Source organism: Anolis carolinensis, unplaced genomic scaffold (genome assembly GCF_035594765.1).
Source record: "Anolis carolinensis isolate JA03-04 unplaced genomic scaffold, rAnoCar3.1.pri scaffold_14, whole genome shotgun sequence".
NCBI lineage: Eukaryota > Metazoa > Chordata > Lepidosauria > Squamata > Dactyloidae > Anolis > Anolis carolinensis.
Window position 1 is genome coordinate 16,604,574 of NW_026943825.1, and position 22,713 is coordinate 16,627,286.

Genomic DNA, 22,713 nt, shown 5'->3' on the forward strand with positions numbered 1-22,713 from the left:
TGTTGCAAGCAATAGCCTGCAGGCTCCGTTGCCAGCCTTGACCTTGACTCGATTATAAGCCGAGGGAGGCTTTTTCAGCTCATAAATAAGGGCTGAAAAACTCGGCTTATCTTCGAGTATATACGGTAAATTCCTTGTACAGTCAGGCCCAACATGGTTGCCTGGAACAACCTTTTGGGGAAAATGCAGATGGTGGGTTCCGTGGCTGGAGAAATCCATGCCTTCTTCCTCTCTGATTCTTCTTTCCTTTCCCCTTCTCCTCCTCCCTCCTCCAGTGCGGAACCACGAGGGCCAGATCCGCCTCTACTGCAAAGGTGCCGACACCATTTTGCTGGAGAGGCTCCATCCGGGGAACCAGGAGATGTACAACGTCACCACCGACCACCTGAATGTGAGTCGAGGGCTGCAATGGCCCACCACCCAGACAAAGGCATGGACCAGAGTAGGAAATGTGAGGATAATTGAATCATGAGCTTGAGAGCAGAGACAGACAGGAGAGCCATCCCACATGGCAACGTTGTCTCTTCCCAGAGGCATGACGCCAACACCACTCAATTTAAGCCCAACCAAGTAGCCATGTGTGAAGAGCTAATGACGACTGCCACCACTTTGTAAGGATGCAACCACCAAAGACTCAGGGAGGAGACCTACTTTTTTTCTTCTTCTTCTTATTCACTTTAGATTGTAGCGTAATTTGGTTTATAATATATGTGACAGAGGCTTAGATGTTGGAAGAACAATAACAAGTTTATTCAGGCATAGAGCTTAGTGGTTACAATGTTGTTTCTCACTTGGAGGTATTTTTATTAACAGTTACAATACTAGAATGAGATGAGTCAAACTCTAAAGTGTCACTTCTTTTACTTAAAGTAGTTAGAACGTCTTTCTCTGCTACTTTTAAACCGCAGTCACCCCTGTGATATACGATCACAGATTCTGTGTTCCTTACCAGGAATGTAGTCTATTAAATAAGTCACGAAACTTATTTTAAACCGACTCAAAAATGAACAATTGAGTCTCCTTGATCCCCTCAACCTAGGATCAATCTTCCCTGTGCCTCATCAGAGCACAGACTGACTCTCCTTTTTTAAACTCTGCACTTCTTCAACTAAATGGCAGTTGGCTCCACCTACTTCTCCATGGCAACCAGCCTCTGAGTGCTGAGATGCAATAACTGCAATACTCACCCTTTTAAAACACAAACACACAATTAAACATAACATCTGTAAACCAAAAATTTGTACTTCATTACACCATGAGATCATGCCGAATGCACCTGGTGCTCAAGGTCTTACCACAGATTTTCTTAGGGTGTCTAGTTAGTCTATTTTTCACTCCCTTCATTCTCAAGAATAATCTGGCTTCTTAGGAAAACTCCCCATCGGCCAAAGGCCGTTTCTCAAGAGACCTGGGGCTTTCACTTTCCCCGGTTGCCTGGGAATGAGCACAGGAATCCAAAACATCAGCCTCATCAGGCTGCAATACTCTCCTAACACTGACAGACAGGTCACTTTGAAACCCACCAAACCCCTTGTCCTCTGAAATATCGGAAAAATCCTCAGCCGCTAGCTGAGCTACAACAGGGCCCCCTGACTAAGGCCCACAGACATTTAATGTCATTTAATAATAATATTATAATAATAACAACTTTATTTTTATATCCCGCCACCATCTCCCCTAGGGGACTCGGGGCAGCTCACATCCTCAAAGCCCAACAACACAGTTAAAATAAATTTACATAAAATGAACAATTCACAGTCTAAAAACAAAATAAAAACAAAATGGAAACAGCAGTATTAAAACAGTAAGTTGTGACGTCGACTGGCGCCAAACACTTTTGGCCGCCCTCTCTTGACACCATTCCCGCTCTGCCACTACCGCCTTACCTTCTTGCTCATTCTGCAGACTGCAGAAACAAAGCGTTTGCAGCTTAATAAACGTTTCCCATGTGTTTCCCCATGAGAAAATGAGGAAATGACATTTCTTTGAAATGATAAGTCTTTACTGGCTTCGACTTGGTCTGGAATAAAGATTTTGTACAAGGTCTGGTGGACGAATGGCATAAGCACTTTGCACTATTTTAAATTTTGTATATTGTATATTATAAATGTTTTAACAGTTTTAATATTTATTTTATTGTACTATGGTGCATTGGCATAAATTGCCAGTCTGTAAGCCTCCCTGAGTCCCTGCGGGTGAGAAGGGCGGGGTAGAAATGATAGAAATAAATAAATAAAATAAATAAATTTCTAACCCAGGGACAAAAGTAATCGTGTTGCAAAGTGATCATTGAGTCAATGGGGAAAGGCCACTTGGCCTTCGCTTTGAATGGGAATGCTTTGCGCTGCAGGGCATTTGGGACGAGTGGCTTTTTTGGGGGAAGTGCATTTCCCAGCATCCACCTTCTCTTTCCCGCTCTCTCCCAGGAATATGCCGGGGAGGGTCTCCGGACGCTGGTGCTGGCCTACCGCGACCTGGAGGACGGCTATTACTCCGAATGGGCCAAGCGCCTGCAAAGGGCCAGTGCCTCCAGCGAAGGGCGCGAAGAGAGGCTGGCCCAGCTGTACGAAGAAGTGGAGAACGAGATGGTGGTAGGCATCGCACAGTCCAGCCCTTGGGGCCTTACAACTCCCACAATCCCATCGCAGGGAGCTCAAACCGCATTGACGCCCCAGTGCAGACGCTCCTTTTGTCTCGTTTTCCTCTCCAGTTGTTGGGCGCCACGGCCATCGAAGACAAGCTGCAGCAGGGCGTCCCAGAGACCATTGCGCTGCTGACGCTGGCCAACATCAAGATCTGGGTCTTGACGGGGGACAAGCAAGGTGGGCCTCCCTCCTCTCGGGCGTGTTGAGGGACCCCTGTCCCTCCCATTGGCTCCACGACCAGGACGATGGGAGCTGCAGTCCAGCCCCATTGGGACCCTGGACTTTGCCTCTCTTTCCTTCCGCAGAGACGGCGGTCAACATCGGATACTCCTGCAAGATGCTGACGGACGAAATGGCCGAGGTCTTCCTCATCACCGGCCACACCGTTCTGGAGGTGCGGCAGGAGCTGCGGTGAGCCTGCATCCCTATTATTATTATTATTATTATTATTATTATTATTATTATTATCCTATTTACCCTAATCTGATGCCCACCAATTTATTTGATTCTAAGAGACTATTATTTGGGAGGCACACGTCAATTTTGTCAGAGTTTGTCAGGGCTGTGGTGCAGGTGGGAGAGCAAGCCAGCTGCAATTAACTGCAATGAATCACTCTGACCAGGAGGTCATGAGTTCGAGGCCCGCTCGGAGCCTATGTTTGTTTGTCTTTGTTCTATGTTAAAAGGCATTTAATGTTTGCCTATATGTGTAATGTGATCCACCCTGAGTCCCCTTCGGGGTGAGAAGGGTGGAATATAAATGCTGTAAATAAATAAATAAATAAATATTAGCAGCACAGCAGTAGTTGGATGGAATCAGTGGAGCACAGAACGAAGAGACACTCAGAGACGATGGTAAAACTATTTACAAAGTTTTACTGTAACAACACAAACAGACGACAGATGAACACAGGACTCAAACTCAAGGCAGACAGAACTCAACTCCTAAGCAGACAGATCTCGACTGAACTCAGAACTGAACTGATGCAATCAATAAGCATACACACTTGTGTCTGGATACTCCCTAGTTCCAGCCACATCAAGGTCAACACAGCTTCTTAGCAATTAACTCTTTCCACACTATGACACATCCTGGATGATGCAATCAGTTGCAATACAGGCAAGACACAAATTACACTTAAACACTATCAATACACAAATCCCACATTAACAAATTTCAGTACCACCAACAGAAAGAAGGGTGGATATCTATATGGGATGTCAAGATTAGACATCCCATGCCACTACACAATAGGTTTCCCATTTGCCCACAAAATGGTCAGAACCTTGGGCTGTGTCGATCTTCCCGGACCCAAAGGAAAGCTCGATGTTTCCGTTTGGCTCCTGATACGAAATTCTCCCTCATTTCTGCAGGAAGGCCAGGGAGAAGCTGATGGACTCCTCTTCGCGCAGCCTGGGCAACGGCTTTGCCTTCCAGGAAAAGCTCTCGGCCTTGAAACTGACCTCCGTCCTGGAAGCCGTAGCTGGAGAGTACGCCCTGGTCATCAATGGCCACAGCCTGGTAAGCAAGGGACAGGCGTCCAGGAATTTGGCCGTCCTCGGGTGAATGCCCACTCTGCCATAAAGTTGCCCAGCAGTAGAGAATGGTGCAATTGTAGCATCTGGCGGGGCTTCAAGAAGTCATCTAGCCTGACCCTCTCTGTTGGAAAACACGGCCCATGTTAGGGAAATTTCCCCAAAACAACAGAGCATTTAAAAGTACAAAAAGATCAAGTTGGGGGGGGGGGCTGTGGTTTTTAACACTGATATTGTTTATATTTAATAATAATAGTAATAATAATACATTATAATACTAATAATAGAGACATAGCCGCTTTGAGGAATAGTATACAAATAGAGGGGTATAAAATAGCGGAAGAGGAGATAAAAGCAAACCTTTTTGCAGATGATATCATGGTGGATTATTTGTCTTAGAAATAGCAGATTTAATAGATAGAGTGAGGAATAGTGTATGAATAGAGGGGTATAAAATAGGTGAAGAGGAGATAAAAGTAAACTTCCTGGCAGATGATATCATGGTGATATTAAGCAATGACTTTGTGTCTCTTCACTTGTTACCTTGTTTGTGCTCTGGGGTTCGAGGCATATCCATCCCCGAAAAGTAACTCTTTTGTGTGTCCCTCTCGGCACAGGCGCATGCGCTGGAGGCGGACATGGAGCTGGAGTTCCTGGAGACGGCCTGCGCCTGCAAAGCGGTCATCTGCTGCCGGGTGACCCCCCTGCAGAAGGCCCAGGTGGTGGAGCTGGTTAAGAAGCACAAGAAGGCCGTCACCCTGGCCATCGGGGACGGGGCCAACGATGTCAGCATGATCAAGAGTGAGTCTGAAATTACCCAGATCCTGTTTTCCTTTTCGCCAGATAGCAGATAATAAATCTCTGGTCCCTGAGTTCCAATTACTCACTAGACACAGGAGATCTTTATCAGTGAGTTTATGGATCAGATAAACTTCATGGCAAGCTTTCATAAAAATAGAGCACCAACCCATACATCAATCCATCTTCTGTTTTTATAGACATTCTTAGCTTTTTCATTTTGTTTGTGCTCATGGTTTCCTCCTTTTTGTTGAAATTGTCCATGTGCTTCTTATTGATCACTCTATCATCTATCTATCTAGTATCTATCTTTCATCTATCTATTGGGACTTGAAGGTAGGCCTCTCTTAGGTCTATTACTCTATCTATCTATGTCAAGGACAGAACGCCACAAGATTCAAAGTAACAGAGTTTATTAGATTACAGAACTCAAAAATGCCCGTAAAACACAAGGGCCAGGCAATTTTTTGCCTTTAGGAGCAAAAAGGGGCAAAAGTAAATGTTCAAAAGATAAACCGGATTAAACCGGAGTTTAATCCGGGTAAAAACAAACTGCTTTCTTCAGCCTGGGTATAAACAAAACGAAAGGCAAGGAACAAAAGATACAAGGAATGCAACTAATTGGCAGCAGATTCCTCTCTGCTGCCAACACTGAGTTTAGAGTAACTTGCGTCGCTCCCACACACACACACAGCAGACAGGATCTCCAACACGAGCAGACGCAGCCAGGGATTTTAGCAGTAGAGTAGACCAGTTCCGTTCCGTAGATCAAAGCCAGAAGCAGACGTTTGTAGTTTTTCCAAGTCCAAGAAGGGGGGAAGACAAGCCGTGGTCAGTTCAGTCCGAGTTCTCAAAGCAGGAGATGGCGTCCGTCAGGAAGACGACGGAAGGTCAAGCTAATAAGAGTAAGCACAGGTTTGCACAAACAAATGCCCACACAATCCCTCCCGCCGTCTGACCCTGGATTCCAATCAACTTACGTCTCAGCACAGGAAAGTACACAAGTCTTCAGGGAAGCGTCCCACACACACACACGAATCCCAAGCGTTTGCCCAGATTACCTTGCCCGACGCAATTTGCAATTGCTCCCAAGCCCCATTTTATGCCAGTTACAAATCTTCATCACTGTCAGCTGCCCTCCTTAACCCGGGCGTTTCCTCATCACTTTCCTCGTCAGAGCTGGAACACCTCTGACTACGCCCAACAGCATCTCCAGCTGTGGATCCCGTCCCATCCCTCCAGCTACGCCATGGGTCTAATCCTGAAGGTCCCCATTCATCTTCTGCCCCATCATGGCCAGTGGCCCCCAATTCCTCCCTTACCCGAGTCCAATCCATCTCATCCTCCTCTGAGCTAACCAGCCCTTCCTCCATTCTCTCCGTGAACCCTTCGAAAGACTCTTCGTCAGAGGGTGCTGCAAATATGTCTCGCAGTCTTTTTCTCTCTCGCTCCTCGAGAGTATCCGACTCTCGAGGAGTCTTACGCCCACGCCTGTCAGAAACAGAGCCACGAGGCTCAATCATAACACTATCCCCTCTCACAAAGGCCTCCTCCCCCGATGGCGGAGAAGTGGCAGTGATACCCTCCGCTATAGCACCACGACGACTAGAGGTATCAAGTTTCAACAGCGAACGATGAAAGACTGGATGGACCTTTAAACTAGACGGTAAACGCAAACGAAACGCAACAGAAGAAATCTTTTTAACGATAGGAAAGGGACCCAAATACCGAGGCGCAAACTTTCCCCCAGCCTGTTTAATATGTTTGGAAGATAACCACACCAAATCCCCTTCTTCCAACTCCTCCCCTGCCTGCCTGTGGCGGTCAGCCTGAGTCTTCTGCGTTGCCTTAGCTTCCAACAGTAAGCGACGGGCAACATCATGCAATGCAGCCATTTCCGTAGAACGGTACACAGGGTCCGAAGAGACCACATTGGTCGACGGCGCCACACCTCCCCGTGGGTGAAAGCCATAAGTAAGCTCAAACGGCGTATGCTGACTAGACGTGTGCACCGCATTGTTGTAAGCAAATTCCGCCACCGGTAACCACTTCACCCAAGCCGTGGGTTGATCTAAACAAAAACAACGCAAATACTGCTCTAAGAGCCCATTAACCCGTTCCGACTGTCCATCCGTTTGCGGATGGAAGGCGGACGACACGTTTAACTTAGTCCCCAAGCACTCATGGAAGTGTTTCCAAAAGCGTGACACAAATTGCGGAGCCCTATCGGAAATAATCACCTCGGGTGCTCCGTGCAAGCGATAGATGTGCTTTGTAAATAGTAAGGCCAACGTAGGGGCCGCCGGAATGGTTGAACAAGGAATAAAATGAGCCAGTTTACTAAATAAATCCACCACCACCCAAATACAAGTATAACCCCCAGACTTAGGCAAATCTGAAATGAAATCCATGGAAATGATTTGCCATGGCCTCTCCGGAACAGGTAAAGACGACAACAACCCTCTAGGGCGCCCAACAGGCGTCTTACTTTGCTGGCAAACGGCGCAGCTGTCACAAAAGCGCAGAATGTCTTGCCGCATCTTTGGCCACCAGTAGCTCCTGGTGATAAGCTGTACGGTCTTGAACCTGCCAAAGTGTCCAGCCATGGGTTCGTCATGGTGGGCTCTAATCACCTCCAACCTGAGGGCCCCCACTGGTACGTAAACCTGCCCCCTACGCACCAATACCCCGTCTTGATCTTGGAGATGCGGCAGTATGGTACGGTTACCTGCTGAGAGCAACATCAGTTGCTCCTGAGTCCACACATCATCTTTCTGAGCCTCAAGGATCTGGTCATGTAACCCGAGCTCATTATCTACAACACACAGCGAGGCAGTAGGCAAGATGGTCTGACATACTACCTGCTCATTGGTCTTAAATTCTGGCTTGCGGGATAAAGCATCGGCCCGCAAGTTTGCCTTCCCCTCCACGAACTGCACCTTGAAGTTAAACCTGGAGAAAAACAAAGCCCAGCGGATTTGACGCTGGTTTAACTTCTTTGCTGTTTGCAAGTGCTCTAAGTTCTTATGATCAGACCTGACCACGATCTGGTGCCGTGCCCCTTCAAGCCAGTGCCGCCACACCTCAAACGCCACCTTAATCGCCAACAACTCCTTCTCCCATATGGTATAGTTCTGCTCGAAGGGTGTTAGTTGCCGCGAGTAAAATCCACAGGGACGCAAGGTCCCTGAGGAATCCTTCTGAGACAATACAGCCCCCAACGCGTAGCTAGAAGCGTCCGCTTCTACCACGAACGGTTTGTCAACATCAGGATGGGTTAGTATGTTGTCCGATTGAAAACTAGACTTAAGTTGTAGAAATGCCTCGTGAGCTTCCCGCCCCCACACAAATGGCTGTTTCTTGCGCAGAAGCTGCGTCAAAGGTACCGTGAGCTTTGCAAAATTCGGAATAAACTCCCGGTAGTAATTAGCGAAACCTAAGAACCTTTGTACATCCTTCTTAGTCTTCAGCTCCTGCCATGAGTTGACGGCGTCAACCTTATGTGGGTCCATTTTAAGTTCCCTACCTGACACTACATGACCTAGGAACTCCACTTCAGGCACATGAAAGACGCACTTGGAAGCCTTGGCGAAAAGCCCATTAGCCCGCAGTCGGTGCAGAACCTGCTTAACATGTTGACGATGTTCTTTCTCGTCCTTAGAAAAAATCAAGATATCATCCAAATAAATCACTAAAAATTGGTCAATTAGGTCCCTGAACACATCGTTCATGAACCTCTGGAAGACCGCAGGAGCATTACAAAGCCCAAAAGGCATGACTCGGAACTCGTGGCATCCGAAACACGTGTTAAATGCCGTCTTCCATTCATCCCCTTCCCGTATACGGATTAAATTATAGGCCCCCCGCAGGTCAAGCTTGGTAAAGACCTTAGCCCCTTGCACCCTTGATAACAGTTCCGAGATTAAAGGGAGCGGGTACCTATCCCGAATGGTGTATTTGTTTAGGATCCGATAGTCGCAGACCAGCCTAAGTTCCCCAGTCTTTTTGGCTACAAAGAATACTGGTGCCGCAGTTGGAGAACTAGATGGGCGAATAAACCCCTTGGCTAAATTTTCATCTAGAAACTCCCGCAAAGCTTGCCTTTCCGGTACAGTCAAGGCATACAGCCTCCCTGCTGGCAGTTTCGCACCTTCTGCCAACTTGATGGCGCAATCATATGGCCTGTGCGGTGGTAATTTGTCCGCTTCTTTTTTACAAAATACATCAGAGAACTCCCCATACTCAGCTGGCACTCCCTCCATATCAGAATGAGTAACATTTAGAGTGCAACAATCCTGCCTCTTTAAAATCACTTTACGTGTTGCCCAATCTACTTGTGGGTTTACTACAGCTAGCCAATCCATCCCCAGGATCACATCATATCTAGGCAAGCTCGTAATATCCCACACAAACGTTCCCGTTACTCCCTGCACCTCCCACGTTACTGCCGAGGTTTCCTGGTTAACCACCCCAGTCTCCAGCAGTCTCCCATCTGCTCCTTCCACCCACACGTCGCATGCCTTGCGCACCTTAGGAATGCCATGCTTCTTAGCAAACTCAATATCTACATAAGAGACCGTGGCTCCTGAGTCCAGCAGTGCCAAAGTGGAAACAAGTTCCCTTCCCCCAACAGATAATGTAATGGGTACGAAAACATGCTTCCTCCCCTCAGTTGACTGCTTGAGGAGCCCTAGTGCGTTGGACTCACGTCGCACTAGGGCTGGCCTTTTCCCGAAAGCTGGGAAGGTTTCACATTACAACTTTTGGCAAAATGCCCAGCATTCCCACAGTACAAACACAAGCCCAGCTGCCTCCTACGGCTCTTTTCCTCTGTAGACAGCTTTTTAAAGACCCCAAGCTCCATGGGCTCTTCCCCCATCACCACAGGTGCCCTGGTTACATGCATGGGTGGCGCACACATTGCTTTTGAATGTTTACGAGCCTCGAACCTTGCGTCTAAACGCAGCACCTTAGCTACTAAGGCGTCCCAGCTTTCAGCCGGCTCCAAGCGTGCTAATTCATCCTGGAGCATATCACTTAACCCGGCAGTAAATAAAAGCATGAATGCATTTTCCCCCCAATCCAGCTGGTGGCGATACAGGTTAAACTTATTTAAGTAATCCAAAACAGTCCCCTTTCCCTGTTTCAACCGATACAGAGCCCACCCAGCGTTCTCCGTGCGGAGAGGATCCCCAAAAGTATCAGTTAACAACTTTTTGAAATTATTCAAATTGTCCTTGACTGGGTCATTTCCCAAAATTAAATTAGTGGCCCATTGTCCTGCGGGACCGGTCAACAAACTCAAAATAAAGGCCACTTTGCTAGTGTCTGTAGGATACGCGTGAGCACTGAGCTGAGAAAAATAAAGCTCCACTTGTGCCAAAAAGGTTGGCAACTGGCACCTGGTTCCGTCAAAGCGTTCAGGAGTCAAAACATGTCCTTTCACGGCATGAGCGGTTTGGCTAACGGTAAAGGCCGTTTGCAATTGGTCTAATTTGACCCTTAACTCATCCATCGTCTTCCTGACGGGTTTATTGCTGCAATAAACCTTTTATGGGCGTCGGGCAATCTGTCAAGGACAGAACGCCACAAGATTCAAAGTAACAGAGTTTATTAGATTACAGAACTCAAAAATGCCCGTAAAACACAAGGGCCAGGCAATTTTTTGCCTTTAGGAGCAAAAAGGGGCAAAAGTAAATGTTCAAAAGATAAACCGGATTAAACCGGAGTTTAATCCGGGTAAAAACAAACTGCTTTCTTCAGCCTGGGTATAAACAAAACGAAAGGCAAGGAACAAAAGATACAAGGAATGCAACTAATTGGCAGCAGATTCCTCTCTGCTGCCAACACTGAGTTTAGAGTAACTTGCGTCGCTCCCACACACACACACAGCAGACAGGATCTCCAACACGAGCAGACGCAGCCAGGGATTTTAGCAGTAGAGTAGACCAGTTCCGTTCCGTAGATCAAAGCCAGAAGCAGACGTTTGTAGTTTTTCCAAGTCCAAGAAGGGGGGAAGACAAGCCGTGGTCAGTTCAGTCCGAGTTCTCAAAGCAGGAGATGGCGTCCGTCAGGAAGACGACGGAAGGTCAAGCTAATAAGAGTAAGCACAGGTTTGCACAAACAAATGCCCACACAATCCCTCCCGCCGTCTGACCCTGGATTCCAATCAACTTACGTCTCAGCACAGGAAAGTACACAAGTCTTCAGGGAAGCGTCCCACACACACACACGAATCCCAAGCGTTTGCCCAGATTACCTTGCCCGACGCAATTTGCAATTGCTCCCAAGCCCCATTTTATGCCAGTTACAAATCTTCATCACTGTCAGCTGCCCTCCTTAACCCGGGCGTTTCCTCATCACTTTCCTCGTCAGAGCTGGAACACCTCTGACTACGCCCAACAGCATCTCCAGCTGTGGATCCCGTCCCATCCCTCCAGCTACGCCATGGGTCTAATCCTGAAGGTCCCCATTCATCTTCTGCCCCATCATGGCCAGTGGCCCCCAATTCCTCCCTTACCCGAGTCCAATCCATCTCATCCTCCTCTGAGCTAACCAGCCCTTCCTCCATTCTCTCCGTGAACCCTTCGAAAGACTCTTCGTCAGAGGGTGCTGCAAATATGTCTCGCAGTCTTTTTCTCTCTCGCTCCTCGAGAGTATCCGACTCTCGAGGAGTCTTACGCCCACGCCTGTCAGAAACAGAGCCACGAGGCTCAATCATAACAATCTATCTATCTATCTATCTATCTATCTAGAATCTATCTGTCATTATCTATTGGGACTTGAAGGTAGGCCTCTCTTAGGTCTATCACTCTATCATCTATCTATCTAGAATCTGTCATCTATCTATTGGGACTTGAAGGTAGGCCTCTCTTAGGTCTATCATCTATCTATCTAGAATCTATTTGTCATCTATCTATTGGGACTTGAAGGTAGACCTCTCTTAGGTCTATCACTCTATCATCTATCTAGTACAATGATGGGCAACCTTTTGCACTTGGTGTGTCAAAATTCACCAAAAAAACCTAGCATGACTTGGGTGGTGTGTCACTTCGAGAGAAAAAACCATAATTTCACAATATATATAGTTTAAACAACAAAAATATATAATTGTAATATATAACTGTATTTAATAAATCAAAAACTATTTGCTACCATTATTTCCATGTACAACAATCTATGGTACCTCTTGCAATTTCCACACTGATTTCTCTCTATTGTAGTTTCAATGTAGTCATGAATAATGAATAATATAATAATAATATAATAATAATAATAATAATAATAATAATAATAATAATAATAAAACTTTATTTATATACCGCCCCATCTCCCGGATGGGACTCAGGGCGGATTACAGTCATAAAAGCAAACACAAACATTACATAACAACATAATACACATTATTAAAAAAGTAAAACAATACAATTATAACAATAAATCACACTTACATGACCAGATCAAGGGGACGGGAACCATAAAACCAATATATTAAAATGTATCATTTTAGGCTAGGGAAATCTTGTGCAATATATTCAGGCCCAGAATATAATATTATATAATATAATATTATATTATAGTAATAATATAATAATATACTACAATAATAATCGAATAATAATAGAATGATTATGTGTGTGTGTGTAATATGCATAATTCCCATGGAGTAAACAACAAAACCACTGGACCAAATCACACCACATTTGGCCACAAAAGACATTAGTCATCCAATCAATCTGCATGCGGTAGCGTATCAGCAAAAATGACTAGGCGTGTCAGTGCTGACACGCGTGTCATAGGTTGGCCATCACTGATCTAGTATCTATAGTCAAACATGATGGTTGTCAAGGTGGTCCAGCATTTCAGTGTTCAATAATAGGCTGTGTCCGGATTGGTCCATCATGTGTTCTGATATGGCTGACGTTTCTGGTTGGATTAGTCTGCAGTGAGGTTCATGTTCCTAACACAAATAATAACCGCTCAAGAACATGATAGGCAATGCAGACTAAGCCAACCAGAGATGCTACTGGAACATACACCCAGCAACCCAACCATAATGATAATAATGCTAATAATGATGATGAGGAGGAGGATGACAATACTGACGATCATTCTGTGTCCTCTTTCCCGCCCAGCGGCCCACATCGGGGTGGGCATCAGTGGGCAGGAGGGCATCCAGGCGGTGCTGGCCTCGGACTACTCCTTCTCCCAGTTCAAGTTCCTGCAGCGGCTGCTCCTGGTCCACGGGCGGTGGTCCTACCTGCGCATGTGCAAGTTCCTCTGCTACTTCTTCTACAAGAACTTTGCCTTCACCATGGTGCACTTCTGGTTTGGGTTCTTCTGCGGGTTCTCCGCTCAGGTGAGCAACCCGGGCCACGCAGTGCTCTCCGCACTCAGCCGCCCCTTCCACTGCAACAGCTCGGGGCCGAATTTCAACAGAAAGGAGGAAACCATGAGCATGGACAAAATGAAAAAGCTAAGAATGCCTCTTCCTTCCTTCCGTCCACAGACCGTCTACGACCAGTACTTCATCACGCTCTACAACATCGTCTACACCTCGCTGCCTGTGCTTGCCATGGGGGTCTTTGACCAGGTCAGTCCCGGGGATCATGGGCCTCCTTGTCCTCAGGGCTGAGGCTTATTTCCTATCTCCCCCCCCCCCGCCCCAAATTACCGTATATACTTGACTATAAGCTGACCCAATAATAAGCAGAGGCACCTAATTTTACCACAAAAACCCCCAAAAAACTGGGAAAACATTGACTCTAGTATAAGCCAAGATACTAATAAAATTACATTACTTTGAGGCATCAATAGTTTAAATGTTTTTGAATCTTTACATCAAACTGTAATTTGAGATATGACTGTTCCACTCTGATTAAATCATTATTTTCATCTTCTTCAATTTAAATGTGCTTATGCATCCTTTTAATAATAGAGTGAAATAAATAATAATAATAATAAATTCAGTAAAATAATAAATGTATTATTAATAATAAAATAGAATAAAATAAATGTAAAAGTAACAATAGAGTAAAATAATACATGTAATAATAATAATTAATAGAGTAAAATAATAAATGTAATAATAATAATTAATAGAGTAAAATAATAAATGTAACAATACCAATAATAATAGAGAAAAATAATAAATATACCATATATACTTGAGTATAAGCCAACCTGAATATAAACCCACCAGGACCCTCACCCAAGTATAAGCCGAGGAGGGTTTTTTTTCAGTCCTAAAAAAGGGCTGAAAATCTAGGCTTATACTCGAGTATATATAGTATGTCTTGCTTGTTTAGAGTCTGAGGCTGAGCGAATGTGACTTCCCCACAAGGGCTGAGCAGGATTTGAACCTTGCATTGCATTGCATTATTTTTTAATATTATATTATATTTTGCTGATGCTCTGTTTAAGCCTATTTTTGGGCATGCTCTGAGAGCCTTGAAAAGTCACTTTCCAGAATCCCTCACCAAGCCCAATTACATTGCATTGCACTGCATTATTTTTTTATTATATTATATTACTAGCTTGGAGACCCGGCGATGCCCGGGTCATTTGAGAAAGGCATTGTTTGCTTGTGTTCCAAGTGTAGCCTATATCCAATGTCAGCTGGGTTCAGTGGGTGCGGGTGAGCTCCAACTCCCATATGCAAGTCCAGTGTCCATCCCCCTCCAAACAGAGCCAGTATGTAGAATAGGTCATGAGGGCTCTATGTACCATGTTTGGTCTTGATCAGTCATTTGTGTGGGTCGCGGTGCTCTCAGGAAGTGAGTGAAGGTATTGGAAGTCCCATCGTCCATGGTCCATCATCCTCCAAACTGCACCTGGGTGTAGAGTGAGTCATGGGTGTTCTCTGTTTGAAGTTTGGTCTTGATGAGACATTGATGGGGGTGACAGTGGTCTCAGGAAGTGAATGAATATACTGCAAGTCCCATCATCCAAGGTCCAAGCTCTTTCAAATCTCACCAAGATGTAGAGTGGGCCATGGTGGCTCTATGTGCCAAGTTTGGTCTTGATCAGTCATTGGTGGGGGTCACAGTAGTCCCAGGAAGTAAGTGAAGATAGTGTAAGTCCCATCATCCACGGTCCCTCCTCCCCAAACTGCACCAGGATGTAAAGTGGGCTACCCTGCACCTGCGTGTCAAGTTTGATCCAGTTTTGTCATTCATGGGCATCACAGTGGTTTGTGGGAGGTGAATTGGATGAAGGTACTGCAAATCCCATAATCCTTGGTCCACCCTCCGTCAAACTGCTGCAGCATGTGAAGTGTGTCATTTGGGATATGTGTGCCTGGTTTGGTTCAGTTCTGTGATTTGTGGCAGTTGCTGTGGTCTCAAGAAGTGAGGGAAGGTACTGCAAATTCCATCATCCTTGGTCCATCCTGCCCCAATATACATCAGGACGTAAAGGGGGCCAGAGGGGCTCTGTGTGCCAAGTTTGGTCCATTTCTCTCATTGGTGGGCATTGCAGTAGTCTGTGGGAGTTCAAGTGTTTGAAAGTACTGCAAATCCCATCATCTGTGGTCCATCCTCCCCCAAATGGCAGCAGGTCATAAAGTGCATCGTGGGGATGAAGTGTGTCAAGTTTGGTGCAGATCCGTCATTCCTGTTGGTCTCAGTGGCCTGGGATAGTGGCGGCCAATCAAAACGCGAGCACATATTCCGCCAGGCCAATCAAAACGCTGATACATACTCCGATTTCACTTTTATTATATAGATAGATAGATATTATGTTGATGCTCTGTTTAAGCCTGTTTTTGGGTAAGCCCCGAGAGTCTTCCATAATCCCCCACAAAGCCCTATTGTATTGCATTGCATGACATTGTTTTATATTTTTATACTATTATTATATTTTATACTATTTTAATACTATTATTATATTGTATTTTGCCGAAGGTCTTTTTAAGCCTGCCATTTGGGTGTGCTCTGAGAGCCCTTAAAAGCTACTTTCCAGAATCCTCCACAAAGTCCTATTGCATTGCATTGCATTATTTTATTTTATATATTATATTATATTGTATTGTATTGTATTATATTTTGCCGATGCTGTGTTTAAGTTTGTTGCTTGGGCGTGCTCTGGGCGTCTTGGGGAGCCACGTTCCGGAAGCGCCCATAAAGCCCTATTGCATTGCACTGCATTGCATTATTTTATAACATATTTTAGATGAGATGAGATGATGTTTTGGTGATGCTCTTCCCTGTGTGCAGGACGTGCCCGAGCAGCGCAGCCTGGAGTACCCCAAGCTGTACGAGCCGGGGCAGCTGAACCTGCTCTTCAACAAGCGGGAGTTCTTCATCTGCATCGCGCAGGGCATCTTCACCTCCGTCTTCATGTTCTTCCTCCCCTACGGGGTCTTCGCCGACGACGACCTCCTGGCCGACTACCAGTCCTTTGCCGTCACCGTGGCCACCGCCCTGGTCATCGTGGTCAGCGTCCAGGTGGGCCCTGCACCGCTTTCTCAATCTCCACCCCCTCGAGGGGGGGGGGGTTGATTTGTGCTTTTCCTGAAAGTTTTCTGAAAGTTTTCCTGGGTTGCTCCTATTATTATTATTATTATTATTATTATTATTATTATTATTATTATTATTATTTCAAAGAGTGGATGGTCATCTGCTGGTGATTCTTTGACTGTGCCTTTCCTGCATGGCAGAAGCAGGTTGGACTGGGTGGCCCCTAGGTTACTCCTATTATTATTATTATTATTACTATTTTTATATATACCGCATTCTCCACCACCTCAAGGGGAGGGGGGCAAAGCCATTCAAGGCAATAGTGTCCCGTGAACGGTCACTTTGAGTCTCCTGAACTTGAGAGCAGTGACAGGAGGACCATCCCATGGCAACGTTGTCCCCTCTGAAAGGCATGAAGCCAGTGCTCCTTAATTTAAGCCTGACCAAGTTGCCATGAGATCATGCCAAATGCACCTGACTTCAAGGTCTTCTAGTGGATTAGTCTATTTTTCACTCCCTCCGTTCTCAAGCCTAACCTGGCTTCTCGTGAAATCTCCCCATCTCGCCAGAGTTCAGAAGTTCTATCTAAAATGTTTATTGAGGCAAGCAGGGAAAAGGGGGAAAGGACAATTCCAAAAGGATCAGCAGAATAGAAAATACAAAATAGCAGTAATCCAGAAATGGCAAAGTACATAAAATCAAGAGAACCCAAACCCACAGCAGTACTTCAAACATAAATCAATAAACAAGAAAGCAAGAGATCATGCCAAACGCACCTGGTGCTCAAGGTCTTACCACAGATTCTCTTAGGGCGTCCAGTTAGATGTTGGAAGAACAATAACAAGTTTATTCAGGCACAGAGCTTAGTGGCTACAATGTTGTTTCTCACTTGGAGGTATTTTTATTAACAGCTACAGTGCTAGAATGAGATGAGTCAAACTCTCTAAAGTGTCACTTCTTTTACTTAAAGTAGTTAGAACTTCTTTCTCTGTTACTTTTAAACCACAGTCACCCCTGTGATATACGATCACAGATTCTCTGTTCCTTACCAGGACACAGACTACATTAAATAAGTCACCAAACTTATTTTAAACTGACTCAAAATGAACAATTGAGTCTCCTTGATCCCCTCAACCTAGGATCAATCTTCCCTGTGCCTCATCAGAGCACAGACTGACTCTCCTTTTTAAAACTCTGCACTTCTTCAACTAAACGGCAGTTGGCTCCGCCTACTTCTCCATGGCAACCAGCCTCTGAGTGCTGAGATGCAATAACTGCAATACTCACCCTTTTAAAACACAAACACACAATTAAACATAACATCTGTAAACCAAAAATTTGTACTTCATTACACCATGAGATCATGCTGAATGCACCTGGGGCTCAAGGTCTTACCACAGATTCTCTTAGGGTGTCCAGTTAGTCTATTTTTCACTCCCTTCATTCTCAAGACTAATCTGGCTTCTTGGGAAAACTCCCCATCGGCCAAAGGCCGTTTCTCAAGAGACCTGGGGCTTTCACTTTCCCCAGTTGCCTGGGAACGAGCACAGGAATCCAAAACATTGGTCTGCAATTCTCTCCTGACACAGACACACTCTTCACTTTGAAAACCATGAGATCCCTCGTCCTCTGAAATGTCAGAAAAATCCTCAGCCGCTTGCTGAGCTACAACAACAGCAAAGCCAGGATTCAATATGTAATCGAATGTCCTCTTAAGAGAGGGAGGAGCTTGCTTTCTTGCGGTTTCCTTGCACCCGGCACAGCTAACGCTCCACCTGTTCCCTGCCAGATCGGCCTGGACACGGGCTTCTGGACGGCCATCAACCACTTCTTCATCTGGGGCAGCCTGGCCGCCTACTTCGCCATCCTCTTCGCCATGCACAGCGACGGGCTCTTCCAGCTCTTCCCAAACCAGTTCCGCTTTGTGGGTGAGTCCCAGGAATTCTATTGTTTGGGCAGCGGAGATTCAGTTGTATTGGGGAATCCTCTTGCCTGCATTGATGGGAGAATCCCCCTTCCCTCTTTTCCCAGGCAATGCTCAGAACACGCTGGCCCAGCCGGCCGTCTGGCTGACCATTGCGCTGACCACCGTGGTCTGCATTGTGCCGGTGGTGGCCTTCCGATTCCTCAAGCTGGACCTCAAGCCCGAGCTTTCAGATACGGTGAGTCGATCAGTCCCACAAGTTAGTGTTTTCCCTGTCTCTCCCAACGAGTTGCAACAGGGGACAAAGAAGCTGGTAAAATATGGACTAGCAATGGTTGGACTGTGTTTGGGGTCACCGTCCAAACCCAAAGAGGGCTTCACTCTGGAGAGAAAGGACTACAGGCCTCTCTTAGGTCCATCAGTCTACCATCTATCATTTATCATCTATTGTGACCTGAAGGTAGGCCTCTCTTAGGTCCATCAGTCTAGCATCCATCTATATAATATCTATCTGTCATCTATCATGATCTGAAGGTAGACCTCTCTGAGGTCCATCACTCTATCATCTATCTATATAATATCTATCAGTCATCTATTTATTGGGACCAGAAGGTAGGCCTCCCTTAGGTCCATCACTAGCTGTCTGTCATTTATCATCTATTGTGACCTGAAGGTAGGCCTCTCTTAGGTCTATCACTCTACCATCTATCTATATAATATCTATCATTTATCATCTATTGGGACCTGAAGGTAGGCCTCTCTTAGGTCCATCACTCTACCATCTATCATTTATCTTCTATTGTGACCTGAAGGTAGGCCTCTCTTAGTTCTATCACTCTACCATCTATCTATATGGTATCTATCTATCCTCTATCTATCGTGTCCTGAAGGTTGGCCTCTCTTAGGTCCATCACTCTAGCTATCTATCTATGGTAATAATAAGATCAGTGTCCAAGCCAAGTGAGACAAGCATTCCCAATGTCAGTGTTCTTCCCCCCCCCCACCTGCTCCCGCTGTCCTTCCAGGTGCGCTACACGCAGCTGGTGCGCAAGAAGCAGAAGGCGCAGCACCGGTGCATGGGCCGGGTGGGCCGGCCGGGGTCGCGCCGCTCGGGCTACGCCTTTTCCCACCAGGAAGGCTTCGGGGAGCTCATCATGTCCGGCAAGAACATGCGCCTCAGCTCCCTGGCCCTCTCCAGCTTTGGCGGGCGCACCAGCGCCAGTTGGATCGAGACCCTGCGCAAGAAGAAGGGCGGCGAAGGCGGCAGCGTCACCAGCAGCCCCAGCGGCGGAGACAAGGCCCTCAAAGCGTGAGCACATCCAAGCGCATGGACAATGGGCGAAGGAACACGGCCCCGGAGTGGGCCGCACAGGCGCATCACCTCCCGGGCGCATCGGGACTCCAGTGTCCCCGAATGACCGCCGGAAGGGAGGGAAAAAGGCGGGGATCGTCCCGCCGGGAGCTGGACCAAGGAGACCCTGAACTGTTGTGTGCAAGGGGTCTTATATAGATATATATATATAAACCTATACATACATATAGAGATATACAGGCCGTCCCCAAGTTATAAACATCTGACTTACAAATGATTCAGTTAAGAGCGGGGCTGGTCTGGATGGCCTTTGGGAATCCCTCCCAAATCTATGCTACTATATCTCATATATGTGTGTGTGTGTCTGTGTGTATATAGATACACACATACAAGCCATTGCCGAGTTATAAACATCCTGAAGGTAGGCCTCTCTTAGGTCTATCACTCTGTCATCTATTCGACTCAAAGCTAAGAATGGGGCTGGACTGGATGGCCTTTGGGTGTCCCTCCCAAGTCTAGGATACGCTATCTATCTCATATATATGTGTGTATGTATATAACATACATACACACATATACAGGCCTTCCAAGTCTATAATACTATATTTTTCTCCATCGTGGTCCCTGTGAAATACGCTCATATGGTATTTCCTGTGCAGGCAGCTTGGAGTTGGACTGGATGGCCTTTGGGGGTCCCTCCCAGTTCTAGGATACGATATCTCCTATAGACCCATAGATGTAGACATATAGGCTGTTCTGAGTTAGAAAGAGCCGTCTTACAAACAACTCACAATTAAAAACAATGCAGTTGAGATGACAGGAAGTGAGAGGGATATATATATATATGGGGCTGGCGTTACACACACCTACAGAACCCCTCTTGTTTATAACTTGGGCACGGCCTGTATAGATAGATATATATATATAATATATATATATATACAGAGTTCTGGTGGCCCCGATTCTGCCATCACCCACATATGTCTTTTATATATATACACTAGATATATATCTATATCGATAGAGAGAGAGAGAGAGATCTATAAGGACAATCATCCACGTTTACACAAAACGCAAGAGGCCGGTTTCTTCTCTTGATCGGCACAATGATGTTGGGGACAATTTGGGGGAAGGAAGAGGAAATCAGGCCGCTTTGGACCATCTTCCTGGTCAAGGACCCCGACGCGAAGGAGAAAAGAATATATATTTTTATATACGTGTCGGATTTGGGCTCGCGGGTTCTGGCCTCCGCGCCTCCTTGAAAGGGAGACTGTGGCCAGGATGGGGAAGCTTGGTCCCTGCCGCCCTTTGCCTCTCTTCCCTCCCTTCCGTCCCTTCCCTTTCTTTCCTCTGTCCCCTTCCTTCCTTCCTTCCTTCCCTTCCTCTCTTCGTTTCCCTTCCTTCCCTCTTCCCTTCCTCACTCCTTCCCTTCCATTCCCTTGCTTTGTTTCTCCTTCCTTCCCCTTCCCTTCCCTTCTCTCTCCCTTCTTTCCTCCCCTTTCTTTCTTTCCTTCTTCCCTTCTGTCCCTTTGCCTCTCCTCCTTCCTTCCTTCCATCCATCCATCCATCTTTCCCTTCCTTCCCCTTGTCTCTTCTTCTTCCTCATTCCTTCCCTTCTTCCATTCCCTCCTTTGTCTTTTCTTCTTACCCTCTCTTCTCTTTCCCTCTCTTCCTTCCTCCCTTCCTTCCTGCCTCCCTTCCTCACTCCTTTCCTTCTTCCTTTCCCTCCCTTTGTCTTTTCTCCTTCCTTTCCCTTCTTTTTCTCTCCCTTTCTCCCTCCCATCCATCCTTCCTTCCTCCCCTCTTTCATTCTTTACTTCCTTCCCTTCCTTCCCTTCCTCTCCTTCCCTTTCTTCCCTTCCACCCTCTTTCCTCCCCTTGTCACTTCCTCTTTCCTTCCTTCCTGCTTCCCTTCCTTCTTTCTTCTGTTATTTCTTTCCTTCCTGCCTGCCTGCCTCCTTTCTTCCTTCCATTCCCTCCCTTTTCCTTCCTTCCTTCCTTCCTTCCTTCCTTCCTGCTTCCCTTCCTTCCTCATTCCTTCCCTTCTTCCATTCCCTCCTTTGTTCTTCTTACTCTCTCTTCTCTTTCCCTCTCTTCCTTCCTCCCTCCCTTCCTCACTCCTTCCTTTCCCTCCCTTTGTCTTTTCTCCTTCCTTTCCCTTTTTCTCTGCCTCGCTCCCTCCCTTCCTTCCTTCCTTCCTCCCATCCATCCATCCTTCCTTCCTCCCCTCTTTCATTCTTTCCTTCCTTCCTCTCCTCCCCTTTCTTCCCTTCCACCTCCTTTCCTTTGCTTCTTCCCCTTGTCTCTTCCTCTTTCCTTCTTTCCTGCTTCCCTTCCTTCCTGCTTCCCTTGTGTTATTTCTTTCCTTCCTGCCTGCCTGCCTCCCTCCTTCAATCCTTCCATTCCCTCCCTTTGTCTTCTTCCCTTCCCTTCTTCCCTTCCACCTTCTTTCCTTCGCCTGCTTCCCTTGTTATTTCTTTCCTTCCTGCCTGCCTGCCTCCCTCCTTCCGTTCCCTCCCTTTGTCTTCCTCCCTTCCCTTCTTCCCTTCCTTCCTCTCCTCACCTTCCTTCCTCCTCCTCTGCAGCTCCCATCATCCCCAGTCCCAATGCCTCCACACCAGACCCACGGCCTCCCCTTCTTTCCTTGCCACTGGCCATTCTGCTGGGGACGATGGGAGCTGCACCCTCCCAGGCGGACTCCGCTTCCCATCGCCCTGGACCTGCTCGTCCAGTCCCGCTCCCGCCTTTGATACCAAAGAGGAAAAATCCGACGGAGGGGCGGTGTGTGTGTGTGTGTGGGGGGGGGGGGGGGTTTACCGCAGGATGTCTTACGATTCTCATTCCCGTTGTTGTTGTTGTTTGTGGGTCGGGGGCGGTCCAGCCGAGGCCGGGACCATTCTGTATAATTTATTACACCTTTTTCTTATACTTGGCAGAATTGTATTGTTTTATGGGACATAAAGAGAACGTGCATTTTCCTACCTGTGGTGGTCTTCGGTGTGCAAAATGCAAATATAAGGGGCGGCAATGGGCAGGGAA

General features: G+C 46.5%; 2 protein-coding genes across 4 annotated transcripts in view; both read left to right on the forward strand.

Annotated features, from left to right (window-relative positions):
* Positions 1-22,655, forward strand: part of atp8b2 (ATPase phospholipid transporting 8B2) — a 64,977-nt gene extending 42,322 nt beyond the window's left edge. For all 3 annotated transcript variants that reach the window (XM_062965026.1, XM_062965028.1, XM_062965027.1), the window contains 12 exons: positions 276-391; positions 2,427-2,591; positions 2,711-2,822; positions 2,951-3,056; positions 4,020-4,167; positions 4,799-4,982; positions 13,115-13,338; positions 13,489-13,572; positions 16,196-16,426; positions 18,228-18,366; positions 18,470-18,600; positions 19,388-22,655. In XM_062965026.1, coding sequence (XP_062821096.1) covers positions 276-391; positions 2,427-2,591; positions 2,711-2,822; positions 2,951-3,056; positions 4,020-4,167; positions 4,799-4,982; positions 13,115-13,338; positions 13,489-13,572; positions 16,196-16,426; positions 18,228-18,366; positions 18,470-18,600; positions 19,388-19,675 — 1,928 coding nt within the window. In that variant the 3' untranslated portion in view covers positions 19,676-22,655. The remainder of the gene's footprint in view (positions 1-275; positions 392-2,426; positions 2,592-2,710; positions 2,823-2,950; positions 3,057-4,019; positions 4,168-4,798; positions 4,983-13,114; positions 13,339-13,488; positions 13,573-16,195; positions 16,427-18,227; positions 18,367-18,469; positions 18,601-19,387) is intronic.
* On the forward strand, positions 20,956-22,655 carry LOC134294318 (uncharacterized). The gene is made up of 2 exons (XM_062965030.1): positions 20,956-21,577; positions 22,133-22,655. The coding sequence occupies exons 1-2, from the start codon at positions 20,956-20,958 to the stop codon at positions 22,633-22,635; spliced, it is 1,125 nt and encodes a 374-aa protein (XP_062821100.1). The 3' UTR covers positions 22,636-22,655.
* Positions 22,656-22,713: the final 58 nt, after the last annotated feature.